Here is a 12,176-nt window from a genome sequence, read left to right as displayed (position 1 = left end):
TTCATACAGCAAATAAAACTGCATCATAAACAGAACCACTGGACATAAAGTAGTGACAATGAAGCACAGCATGTAACTCATCAAAACGGTTATTTCCCGTCACAAAAACTACAGGTATAATCATCAGCAAGATGGCTTTGACTTAAGAAATGAGAAAACCAAGATCGGAATATTGACTCATAAAATAGGTAATCAAAACAAAAATAAACTAAGAATTCAGTCCCCATCTGCTGCAGAAATGTTTGTCATAATGTAAGCATGGGAAAAAGAGCAAAATGATAAATTCCACACCAGAGTGTATTCCGTAATAGTTTCTCAGCCTAGTTGCATTCCAGAGACCACGCTGAAGCCCTACATCCCGCATATGTTTACACAGAGGATAAACAGTAAATCAACACTCTGAAATATGTATATATGACTGTCAGCAGACAATGCTTTAAGAGGGCCTTTCCACACTACGACATGCTAGAGAATGTGCAGCTGTAATATACACAGTTTGAAAGATGCAGTATCTTCCAGGGCATAAAAATCAAACATGTTTTAATTCCAAAACAGATACGTAATACACAGTTCATGAAAGAAAACATAATTACAAAAAAAAAAAAAATACAGCTTTCACCCTCTAGTAAGGAGTTACAAAAACTGAATTTTCTTTTGACATGTTTATGTCAAGGGAAGGTGTCACACTTTATATTGCCCTTTGAACTCCTCTGTGAGTAGATGGGTCCCGTAGACAAATCAACATTCCTGTAATGAAATGTATCTTTTTACTAGAGAACTTATCACTGTGCCATCACTTGAGTTACAACAATCCATGCAAAAAGTTCCAAGTTAGAATGGGTCCAGTTTCCTAGGGATACTGTTTTGCAAATCAGGTTATTAAAAGAGGTTGCATGGTAGCCTGGAGGACTAGGAAGAAATCACATACCTATTTCTTCCAACTCCCACACATTATATTAAAGAAACATGCCCTCAAGGCCACAAAAGTACATTCTGATGTTTCCCGTTAACACTGAAATCAATTTATTTTTAGCTTCTGGATCCACAGACTTCAGTCAGGGTAACAAAGGAATTTAGTTTCCAAAACTGTGTGCGGTAGCATTGCCTTTCAATATGTGAATTGAAGGCTTGCTAGGAACAAGTCTAAAATGAATTGGATCACTCCATTTGTGTCCCCAGTGTACAACACAATACAATTTTACAGAGTTTGATATGCAAAATTTCATTCGTTTACACGAACATGTAGATTTAATTAGTCTCCATCCACGACTGGGAAGAGTGGGTTGACCTATTTAAAATTTAAGGTAGAGTATAATGTGACTGCCATGCAGCTGGCTTATGAATAAAATATCTGGCCTCTGTCCTAACCAATCCCTTAACTACTATTAAATTTAAATTAATCTCAGATCTATAGGAAATGTGTTTTATTTAACTCTTTTCTAAAGATACAGCTTGTTATTTCTTATAATAAATCCAATATCTGAAGGTTATTGTGGTGCTAATTAACTTTCTGACAGTGCTAACTGTGGATTGCTAAATCTAAAGAGGGAGAAGTCTAAAAGCACCACAGAAGTCTGTAATTGCTGAACCTGAAAGCTTTAGACTCGCAGCACCAGAAGGTCAAAACTCCTCTGATGCCTAAAGAGGAGAAACAAGCTAAAAGCTCTTCACCTTTGTTTAATTTGTTTTGCTCCATAATGTTGTACTGTATGGGTGCAACCTCTTGCTTTTGCTGAACAGAGGGTTTCCAGTGTTTCTCATTCGTATCCCCGCTGCCATTGTTAACATTATTGCTGATATTTGACTGGATGAGTTGAGTGGTGGCATAAGGAGTGGGCTGCCCAGGCTGGCTGACAAATCTTCCGTCCTTTAGATTTGGACTATTGAAGGTTTTCATCTCATTGATTTTGTTACTGAGGTCCACGTCACCGTACACAGTTGACTCGGGCAACATCAGGTTTGTTTGCTTGTTGTCCAGCTGATTGTTGTAATTTGCTATACAATCGGCTAACCACAGAGGAAAGAAAAAAGAAAAGGTCATTCTGTTCGCTTACACTATACTTTCAATGAAATTCCCTTTAAAAATTTTTTTGTGCATAACTATATGGCTTGCCTCCATGAAGCAGAGACACTGTATTTAGTATTAACTAAATAATTTACAAAATATTATTTACCTTATAAGCTACTGCTTCAAAAGTAGCATTCGCTGCTCTGATTCACCTTCTGAATTGTATCGACAATGACTTACCTTGCTGGGCTTTTTCTACAGTGACCATATAAACATTCACATTTTGAGACACTGTTCTCAAAGCAGTATAGATTATCCAATCCATAACTGAGAATAAAACAATTTGCATTGAAAGGAAAAATCAACCAAAACTTAATAGTGACATGTCAGTGTCACATGACATGTGACGGTTGCCTCGTCAAATCAACAGATTTAGACTTTCTTGTGATAAGAAACAGATTTTTATGAAACAGACTGAAAAATGATTACACATGACAGAATTAAAGAGATACAGTACAACGTGAAAGGTAACTCAGTATCCAGTAGAAAGTCTTTATTTGATCATCGTTTCCTTGCACAATCTTCTATTTTGGTTTGAAACAAAAAGACAGGAAAGCAATCTGGAATTTTTGCTAATTTTTAGTTGCTTTGGATATTGCAATTAAGTAATGTCATAGTAATACCATTGTCCTGTGTGCTAAATATGTATCATATAGACAGCATGAATTAATTCCTCTGACAGTTATTGCACCACGAGACCACCACGTATTGCACAGAGTAAATGAGACATGTATTGACGCTCTGGCCACTACTGTGTGAACCAGCATGCCTGCCTTTCCATGTTCTCTTGCCTCTGCATGACAGCAGCTTCACACACTTTTTGTCCTCTCCATATCCAGTCCACTGGAAGAATACTGAATGGAGCAACATAGTCTGTGGGTCAGCAGTTAGGAGGCTTAGTGAAACCAGTATTCAATAACCATTAAGCAAAAATTCTCATTTGCCAGCTGATTGATGCATCAATAATTACATAACAATCACCAGGAATATAGTTTTCCTCTTTTAAAAGATGTGGTATTTATGCTAATGGGTTTAATTCAAAACCTGAAGTCCATTACCTGTGGCCACAATTAATTTACTGGAAAGGGTGCCAAGTACAACTAAGTACAGAATTCAGGATTTGACCATTACATTAAATGAAATAACTACTAAATATAGAAGATGTTCAATTTCAAAATATGCCCTGATACATATATCTTTTTTGAGAAATATTACCTGAAAAAGAGAAATAAAATACTGCTTGAGGAAGAAAACCACTGATCCACGTTTTCAGTGATTAAGGAACAGTACCAGAACATGCCACATACAACTTATCATTGCACATTTCATGCCCCCCAGCTTGTGTTGTTTGAAGGTTTTACTGTTTGATATATTTTTCTTTCTCATGTGAGCTGTTATTTATTGCTTCACAGTCTTCAACTTCTTGATTTCTACTTATTAAATGTTTTAATTTCTGCTTTTTCTCTCACCTACTGAAACCATGCTAGTCTTTCCCTCTTTCTGAGGAATATTATACAATATATATTCCGAGGAATGTAATACAATATATATTATTATATAATTTTATGTAATATAATTATACATCCAGCATATTCTTCAGTCCTAGTAACTCATGCTTTGCTATAATATCCTTGCAGAGTTACATATATTTTTCTACCTCCTTCCATTTTCACCTACATCCAATATCGGTGTATATTTATACAGTATATGCAGTAGGTACATTTTGTTACACAGACACATTAGAATTCCTCATACAAAGTACTTAAACAAACCTGGTTTACCTATATGACAGAAGATGCATTATTTTAGATTTTTTTATAGCATCTACTTTTAGAACAACCCATTCCCATTCTGTAGACTTGGAAGATGCAGTTACTTAGCATAATCAAAGCTATAGAGGGGATATCCTACTCTGCTGCTGCAGAGAATAAGCCAAGCCCGAGCTCACACAATTAAGAATATTGGCCAGATTTTCCAGAACAGAAGAGACCACTATGAGCATCTTGTCTGACCATTAAGCCCATAAGCTCAACGTGAAAGGAAGGAATCACTTTGCAACACAACCAAGTTTAATATAAAAGCTAAACTGAGAAAGAATCCAGCGCGCTTCATGACGAGATGCTATAACAGTTTACAGCCCTCAAAAATGTGTGTTCTTTTCCTTTCCTGAATTTAAGTTTCAGTTACTAGAACTTGATATGTCTGTACTTGCCACAATAAAGTATCTCCGCATCAGAAATCTTTTTACATAGGTATTTGTGGACGTGATATCCTCAGGCAGGGTAAGATGCAAGCCTCTAATGTTAAAATCTCTCACCTTCCTCTGAAGCACCTGGCACTGGCCACTGTCAGACAGCATATTGCAGGAAATGAATTACCACCATCACATTATGACTGGTTTCACATTAATTACAGGAGGTAATGCTGTTCTGCATTTATGCAACTTCACTACAGGTAATCATACTCCCTTTCTGAAGTGCTGGGAAATGCTACTAGCAAAAATCACCTACAGATGTTGGTAGTGGAAAAGACTCATTTTTATTCCTCACCAGTAACACAAACCGGGTTAAAATGAAAGGAATCTAAAGCCCATTTAAAACAAAATGGGCAACGATAAGCGCTTCCAGATACATTTTGCCAACTGTGTTCCCACGGAACTGATCAGGTTTTCTTCAAGAGCCCTCTGAGTCCTGCCCGAACTCCTGGGAACTAACACTTAACATTTCATAATTGCTTTTAGAGCGCAAAGTTAACTTTTCTATCCACATGCCCTAAACAAAACCCCAGCTATCCAATTTTGTACAGAATGTCATCCCAAGGGAGGTTTTGAATGTGACTGTCTTGCAAGTACTGCAGCAATGTTTTATTTCTTGCTTTCCATCACACCCAAACCAGAAGGAAAATCTCACTAGTGTCATTTTGGTGGTACTTCTCCATTCAAGCAACAAGGATGCACAGAACAACCGAAAAATAACCTTATCGGCTCTTTTTCAGATGCTGAAACATTGAACTTTGCATAGCCTCCTTCAGCCTATAGTTTGCTACAACTATCCCAAGGGGACCAAAGAAAGGGATCAAAAAAGGGACCGAAAGCATAATCATGACATAGAGTAGAAACTATATTAAGTCTAAATGCATTGGAAATAAAACCCCAAAGCAACTTGTACACTCTCTCAGGTATTAGAAGTATATGCTCTGTAAAGAAGATTCCTTAGCAAGGTAGAAACATATCTAACCTGGTCGACTGTATGTCGTAAGGTTGCTATCACTGTTTCCATTTCCAGAGGTGCAGCAGTTGATGGAGCAGTCATTGTGATTGTTCCCTGTGTTAGGCCAAGTATCTGCTAGCCATGGCTGAGTGGCTGGTTCGCTGATGTTTAGGAGTCCTGGCCTTTAAAAACAAAACTTGGTCATCTCAAAAATTAAACGAAAGCATTTTCACATTTGCAATTATATTCTCAAAAGATCAGATTATAAATATCATATATTTAAAGGATTGAGCACTGGAAAATACAGCATGAATAAATTATTTAATGGTTTCTAATCTGCTATATAACCTGTACCTTGCTAAGACACTTTGAAGTGAACAGCCCAGGACAGCATCAGTTCAGTTTGCTGAACTCCACGTATATGTTGGTGTGTAACCTTTACCTATCACTTTGGTGTTATTTTGTTCTTTGTTTGTTTGTGGGGTGTGTTTGTGGGTGTCCCGTCCCCCCCCAGTGTTTTTTTGTGGGTTTTTTTGTGATTTTTTTTTTCTGAGGAGGTTATAATTTTCTTTTTCTGCTCCTTCTCCCTTTCTCCAAGAAAGCAAGGTAAAAAAGGCGAAATTGGCAAGTCAAACAAACAAAAGATTCACACATGGGAACAAGATGAATATGTAAAAATACGAGTCAAGTTTGGATGTGAATACTCCCAAATTCTTGGTGATGTATGAAGCCAAGTTCTCCTCACCATCAGATAGTACTACTGAAGTGGATCAAAGGGAACAGCAGATTACAGAAATCTCTGTTGCTTGGGAGTATTTGGATCTCACTAAGCATAGCGAGTGTGTGATACATCTTTGTTAATGAGTAAGCCACTCGCTTAATCTTTATGTGGGTGGAACAGCAGCAGCTCCTAAGCAAGTTTAAAGTCACTGGGAATGCTCAATACCTTTAAAAACATCCAGATATCAATGCTGCGTGTTGGCTGCATTTGAAAAAAAAAGTATATTCCTGCCATCGTTAGAAAAAAATAGCATTCCTTGGTTTCCAAGTTGCTGAATTTTTCTAGTGAGTGTGAAAGACGCTTTGATGGACGTTTTGTGGAATCTTTGGTGCCTCTTCAGTTTTCACACTAACAATGCTATGAGCGTGTTATAAAGTCCCGCATAAGTAGCATCCCCTAATAACTTAAAATTGCCTTTGATAACTAAGGTGCTTTTAAAAAGAGATAATTTTAGCCACTGTCATATATTAGAAAAAAAAAGGAACACAGTCTCTTTCATCACAAGATTTAACAGGCAACTTTCCATTTGAAAGAGTGCAGAAACTAGTCTCTATAATATCAGATGCGATGCTCTTCAAAAATAAAATATGCTAATCCTCTTAAACTGCAAGCTGAGAATACTGCATGCAGTTAGTCGTGGGGGATACAGTCTGCAAGTGCTGCAGGCTTAAGTCATAGTCTAGAATGACATTTAAAATACGTATATATACATGTATATATATTTCTGAACTGCATATGTCATCTGACAATTTAACATAGGAGGTGATGAGGCTTGACTTACTGTCAGGCTAACAAACCAGCCAATATATATGCACTAAATGAGTATTTTTTGTAAATCTGAAATAAATGTACAGCTATGTAATCCTGCGAGCAGGCCAGCTGATTTGAAATACCTTGCTTTTTTCCTTACCACTCTGTTCTTACAATGAAACTACACCTCAAGGCACTTGGAGGAGACAAAGCCTTCCAGAATGTTTCAGCACTTTCAAGACCTGTGTACTGGACTTTTGTATACAGAGTTAAAGGTCCTTTGCTTCTAAAATTTACTTTGCGTTCACACCTGCTGTCATGTAAGAAATGGAGTGTGAAGTATACACATAGACGAAAACTTTGCTAATTGGAACCATTTAGATGCAACCGTGGGTAAGAGATGTTGAGATTACAGCTCCATAGCCTGGTGATGATCAGAGATCATAATTTCCGGAGATCTTTCATCTTTGCAGCAAATTCCTTGAATCCTTGAATCACTGTACTGGGTCTGGGGTAGGGGTGGACTGAGCTACTGGATGTGTGGGTGCCTAGCTGCTGGCTGGAGTCAATCCACCACAATTACCATTACTTGAATCCTGTCTAGAAAAGGGATTGACACAGAAATGCGTATTTTTTTCAGCATCGCAGAAGTGGGGATTATGTTGAAATATATCACTGTGACATTTTGAATTCTGAATAATGCCTTAACATGCTCACATAACTGCACTTGGCAAAAATGCTAAACCTCTCCAAAACATTGCAAATGTAATGTAAGGAAGTGAAAACCGTAGGTTTGGAAATCAGAGTAAAGGTTTCATATGTAAAAATAAATTATTTTTTTTTTTTACACTGTAGAAGTATGTTTCATATTCTACAAAATACAGTACAACAGCATACATCCTGTAAATGCTATATATGCAAATTAACAAAATAAGCATAGATGTTAGCACCTTGGATCAATTACACTGCTAGATTGTGGCACTGATCCTTAAAACTAGGACAGTAAAAATGATGCTGCTTCTCTAGCACTACCAAAGTGACTGTATAAGGTGTAGACACTTCTGGGTTCATTTCTGTCCTCTGAGTCTATGTGAGTGTGCTTTGTCTAGCTTGTGCTATGGGAAGAGCAAGAAAGCACGGTGGCACAAAGAACACAGAGGATGTTAACTGCGTATCTTTTTGAACAACCTTGTCAGGGAAAGAGAGAGTTCATCTCTGTTCTCTCTTATTTTCTCACTATCCTGGGGTGAAGGCAGCAACCCAGTGATTTACAGATTTGTCCATTCAAAAATCACATGGTAACTGTTCTAGAGGTTTTCCTCCATGGTTTTATGGCTACGACAACACAGCAGCATACAGCGCTGGACAGGGATATCTGCAATTGCTCTTAACGTGCCAGGTTCAGCAGTGGCAGCAGAGTAGCCTCGCCTCTGCATAGCGTTCAAGTAGACTGGGAATGGTTAATTTTATACCTAATCTTTACCATTACCAAATTTTTGTACTTTTTTGCAAATTAGGAATCACAAGATGGCACTTGTGAAACAGGAATTGATATAGGAATTTATCGCCCAGCTGCTCTCTGAGATTTTAGTGTTTATTTCAGCATCATGCCAAATCTTTAACTGACAAGCTTATAAAAAGGCACACTTGAATGTGACCTAGAAAAGAAAAGGTGTGCTACTAAACTGACACTGCTCTGACCTGCCTTTTTGCTAAAACTGTTATTTTGCCTCCTGAAGAGGCAACTCCACCTCTACACAGGAAATGTAACTTAGTGTTCTGTCTATTGCCATTCATTAAGCAGTAACGTAAACCCAGTAAAGATGCTTTAGTTAAATCCTCAATCTGGAATGGGCTAGGGTTTCAAGAGGGGGGCTTTAAATTTTGCATCTATCTGTTTCCCTCTCCTTCAGTGCCCCATATCTTGTCAGCGATGCTTTAACTGCCCTGCATTCATAGTTAAGATTTTTTTTCTTTAAAAGTCACCTTATAATGCGTTTATGTCTTCAGCAATTTTCCCCAATAAATCTTTTCTTTTTTTGTAGTATTTGTGAACCAGCTATATTTCTTAATCTTCATAAATGCCACGACTTAATTACTTTTACTCCTTTAATCAGCTGGTAAACTGTCTTTATTTTGAAGTTAAAGTGCTCCCTCTGCTGCTCATTTTTTGAGATGCAGTTTTTACACGTTAACAAAGCTAAAAATATAACGACTCTTTTTTTTTTTTTTAAATCGACCTAAAAATTCAATCCATGTATCCTCCTTCTAAACAGAAAAATATATGGCTAAAATGTATAAATTAAGATAAAAAATCAAAATATATCTTTGCAAGTGATTATTCCGCCATCACTTACAAGGACAGTTGTACTCCTAGCATCCTTAAAATTAGTTGCACACGATTTATAGCTTTAAAAATAAAGCACATAATTACCTGCCTCCACTGCTTACAGCCTCTCCTCCTCTCTGATACGTTACTAAAATAGTTAAAGACAAAAAAAGGAAATAATTTAAAAATCATAGAAGACTCCTTAAATAGCAGTATTAAATTTGCCTTTGTTTCATTTTAGCTAAGACAATAAACGTGCATTGTTTATACATTTATTCTGAGTCTCATTCTGCAAGCTAGTCCTCCAACTGCAAGTTTATACATAATACTTATGTTTCTTGATAACTGCTAGTCTTAGCTCCAACAAAGTTTTTGTATTTCAGTTCTGAAAAACGCACACACACACACACACATATTGCTTAAGAAAACAGGAAGCCATACATCAGGTTGAACTTATCCTTAACATAACTCTGCTGACTTCAGTGGAGTTACTCTGTGGAACAATTTAGGTCATATATTTATTTCATGAATGGCTAGATGTTAAAGCTTTGCCCTACCTTATTATTTTGGTAAGATTAAAGAGGTATCATGATTCTGTAACAGACCTTCCAACGTAAACAATAGCTCATTGCAGCTGAACCTACTGTAAAAACACATGCTCTTTCTGACTGTTACTGCACTATACTCATGGAAGAAGCACACTCGAAAAGTCCACAGAAGCTTTGCATTTCATAACAATTGGATTTATTACTGATACTTTCTTTATCTAAAAATTTAAATATATAAATCTTGGTAAAAAATGTCTGAGAGAAAGAAAATTTCCTAAATTAGAAGGAATAGTTTTGCTAGCATTTGAGAAGCATTACACATTAACAAAGTGGATGTCCATGTGCGTTTATTTGTTGGCATAGATTGTATATCCTTCACAGGAAACATCACAGTTGAAAAGTTAGCTTTCAGGATGCAAACATCCAAGAAGTAACAGTGCTGTAAGTTCTGTAGATTTACATTGGGTTTGGCAAAGGGTTAAAGTGATTGCCTCCCTGCAAATGCTGATGGATTCTACATTTTCCAACTAGGAATGCATTGAAAAAAAGCAGCCAAATTCTGATCTTTAGAAGAACTCCAAACTGGGAGTCTGCAAGAGAGAGATAAATGCTGGCAGAGATTACAATAACAGGATTAAAACGTAGGATGCATTGCTACAGGTAAGTCTCTTACTATAGGTAATGCTAAAGAAGAGGGTTTGATTCCATTTAAAGTGAATGGAACTAATGACTGGGATCCTGGAGTGAAAAAGGATTTTTTTTTTTTTTTCCTTTAAATGTTTTACATACTTTGTGTTTTTTTCCAATTTCTTCTTTAAAAATCTCAGTGCTATTTATTTTGCAGCTCTGACATATCTTATGATATTTTGTTTTAATGTTAAGAATCCAACTGAGAAAATACATGTTAGCTAACGTACCAATCTCTGCAGAATTTCAGCAGTGTGCTACAATTGTGATTGCGATAGAAGCCTTCTGTTAAGCCAATTAAAGTTACAGCAAAATAATAATAGTGTGAATTAGTCTCCACAGTGGATCTCAAAGGACTTCAGGAACTGAAGGGCCACTCTGACTCATGCCAAACAGTAAGCAACTCCACTGAACAAAATAGGATGACTTTTGAAACGAGATACTATTCAATGTGATTAAAAGCACGTGGATAAGAATCTAACCCATTACGATTAGGTCTATGTGGATGAACGCAGACAGACATGAATTTGCTTCATCTGCAGTCCAACTTGGATGGATGTAACTCAGCTGCTGCCCAGGGGTCAAATTAGTAGTGCTGATTTTGAGCTACTACATCCTGCTAACGTGAGCCTGCAGAGGAGGGGGCTGGTGGTTTTTACCTTGCCTGGATACACGTCCTGCAAGTCTCTTGGACCTCTTGTGGACATAAGGGATTTAGAACAAAGGAGGAAGAAATAACCTGTCTGTTCACTCAGGCTGTAGGTAAAAATAATGCATGCAGTGTTTTGGTGGGTACTGAATGTGTTGAATTGGATCCACTGAGCTGACAGACTGTGGGACCAACTGAAGGTCAGCTCTACAGAACGGAAAGGCTCTCACGGACTTTGGTGGGCTATTGCTAAGGTTATGTCATATTTTGTATATTTCCAAGCATAAAGAAATAGAAGATGATTTTAAACCTACCCTGAATTTGAAATATACCTCTGTTTATGTAGAACAGGATGATTATTTTAACACTTCGTAGCACAAATACAGTTTAAGGCAGCAAGCAAAGAAACCTAACTGCTATAACACTTTGATTTTCTCTATCTTCCAAAGCAGAAAACTCCTAGGACACTGGTCTAATGCAGACTCAGAGGAAAGAAAAGCAGCAAAAGTTTCGCCAAATATAATCCCACTGAATCCTTTTCAAGTCACCATCTGGGCTCTGCTAAGTCATTCCTCCTCCATCAAAAGCACCTTTCGCATCGCTACTCCATCGCAGTGCAAGAAGAAAGCCCAGGCTGTACAAACTGACAGGATCATGCTACAAAATGGTATGCTTGCACCGAATGGTATACTACAAAATGGTACACACAAATGGGACAAAGTGTCAGCTACAAAGCAAATATACACTACTTAGAGAACAAAGTAATACCTGTCGTTAATGAAATTGTTTTTAAAAAAAACCTTCAGAACAGCTGGGCTGGTTATGTCAGAAAAAGAGAAACAGTACCACAAACACATGCCAAAGTAACAAAGAAGGGGGGAAAAGTGCAAATATATACCTGTTGGTGTGAAGGTAAAAGACGGGACTGAAAAATCAAAACAAAATACAAACTGGTTATTAAGCTGAAGAGAGAAAGGGAAACATACCACATTAGTATATATCTAGCAGACAGCTGAACATAAAACAAATGTATATAACTAATCCAGTAGTTCAGTCACATTGATAAAGAAATAAAATTAATTTTGTGATTCAGAAAGAAGCTTATCTCTGCAGGTTCTGTTCTGAAAATAAAACTTGATATTCTGTTGTGCTCCT

At 37.1% G+C, this 12,176-nt stretch overlaps 1 protein-coding gene across 1 annotated transcript in view; it reads right to left on the bottom strand.

The window, feature by feature from the left end:
• The window catches only part of ROBO1 (roundabout guidance receptor 1), a 542,241-nt gene that overhangs the window by 20,980 nt on the left and 509,085 nt on the right, over positions 1-12,176 (bottom strand). The window contains exons 19-22 of the mRNA XM_086611694.1: positions 11,920-11,946; positions 9,243-9,285; positions 5,305-5,459; positions 1,672-2,007 (exon numbers count right to left, since the gene is read on the bottom strand). Coding sequence (XP_086467820.1) covers positions 1,672-2,007; positions 5,305-5,459; positions 9,243-9,285; positions 11,920-11,946 — 561 coding nt within the window. The remainder of the gene's footprint in view (positions 1-1,671; positions 2,008-5,304; positions 5,460-9,242; positions 9,286-11,919; positions 11,947-12,176) is intronic.

Source organism: Tauraco erythrolophus, chromosome 1 (genome assembly GCF_009769465.1).
Source record: "Tauraco erythrolophus isolate bTauEry1 chromosome 1, bTauEry1.pri, whole genome shotgun sequence".
Classification (NCBI taxonomy): Eukaryota; Metazoa; Chordata; class Aves; order Musophagiformes; family Musophagidae; genus Tauraco; species Tauraco erythrolophus.
Note: the sequence above shows the minus strand (reverse complement) of the source record. Positions and strands in the feature narration are given on the sequence as shown.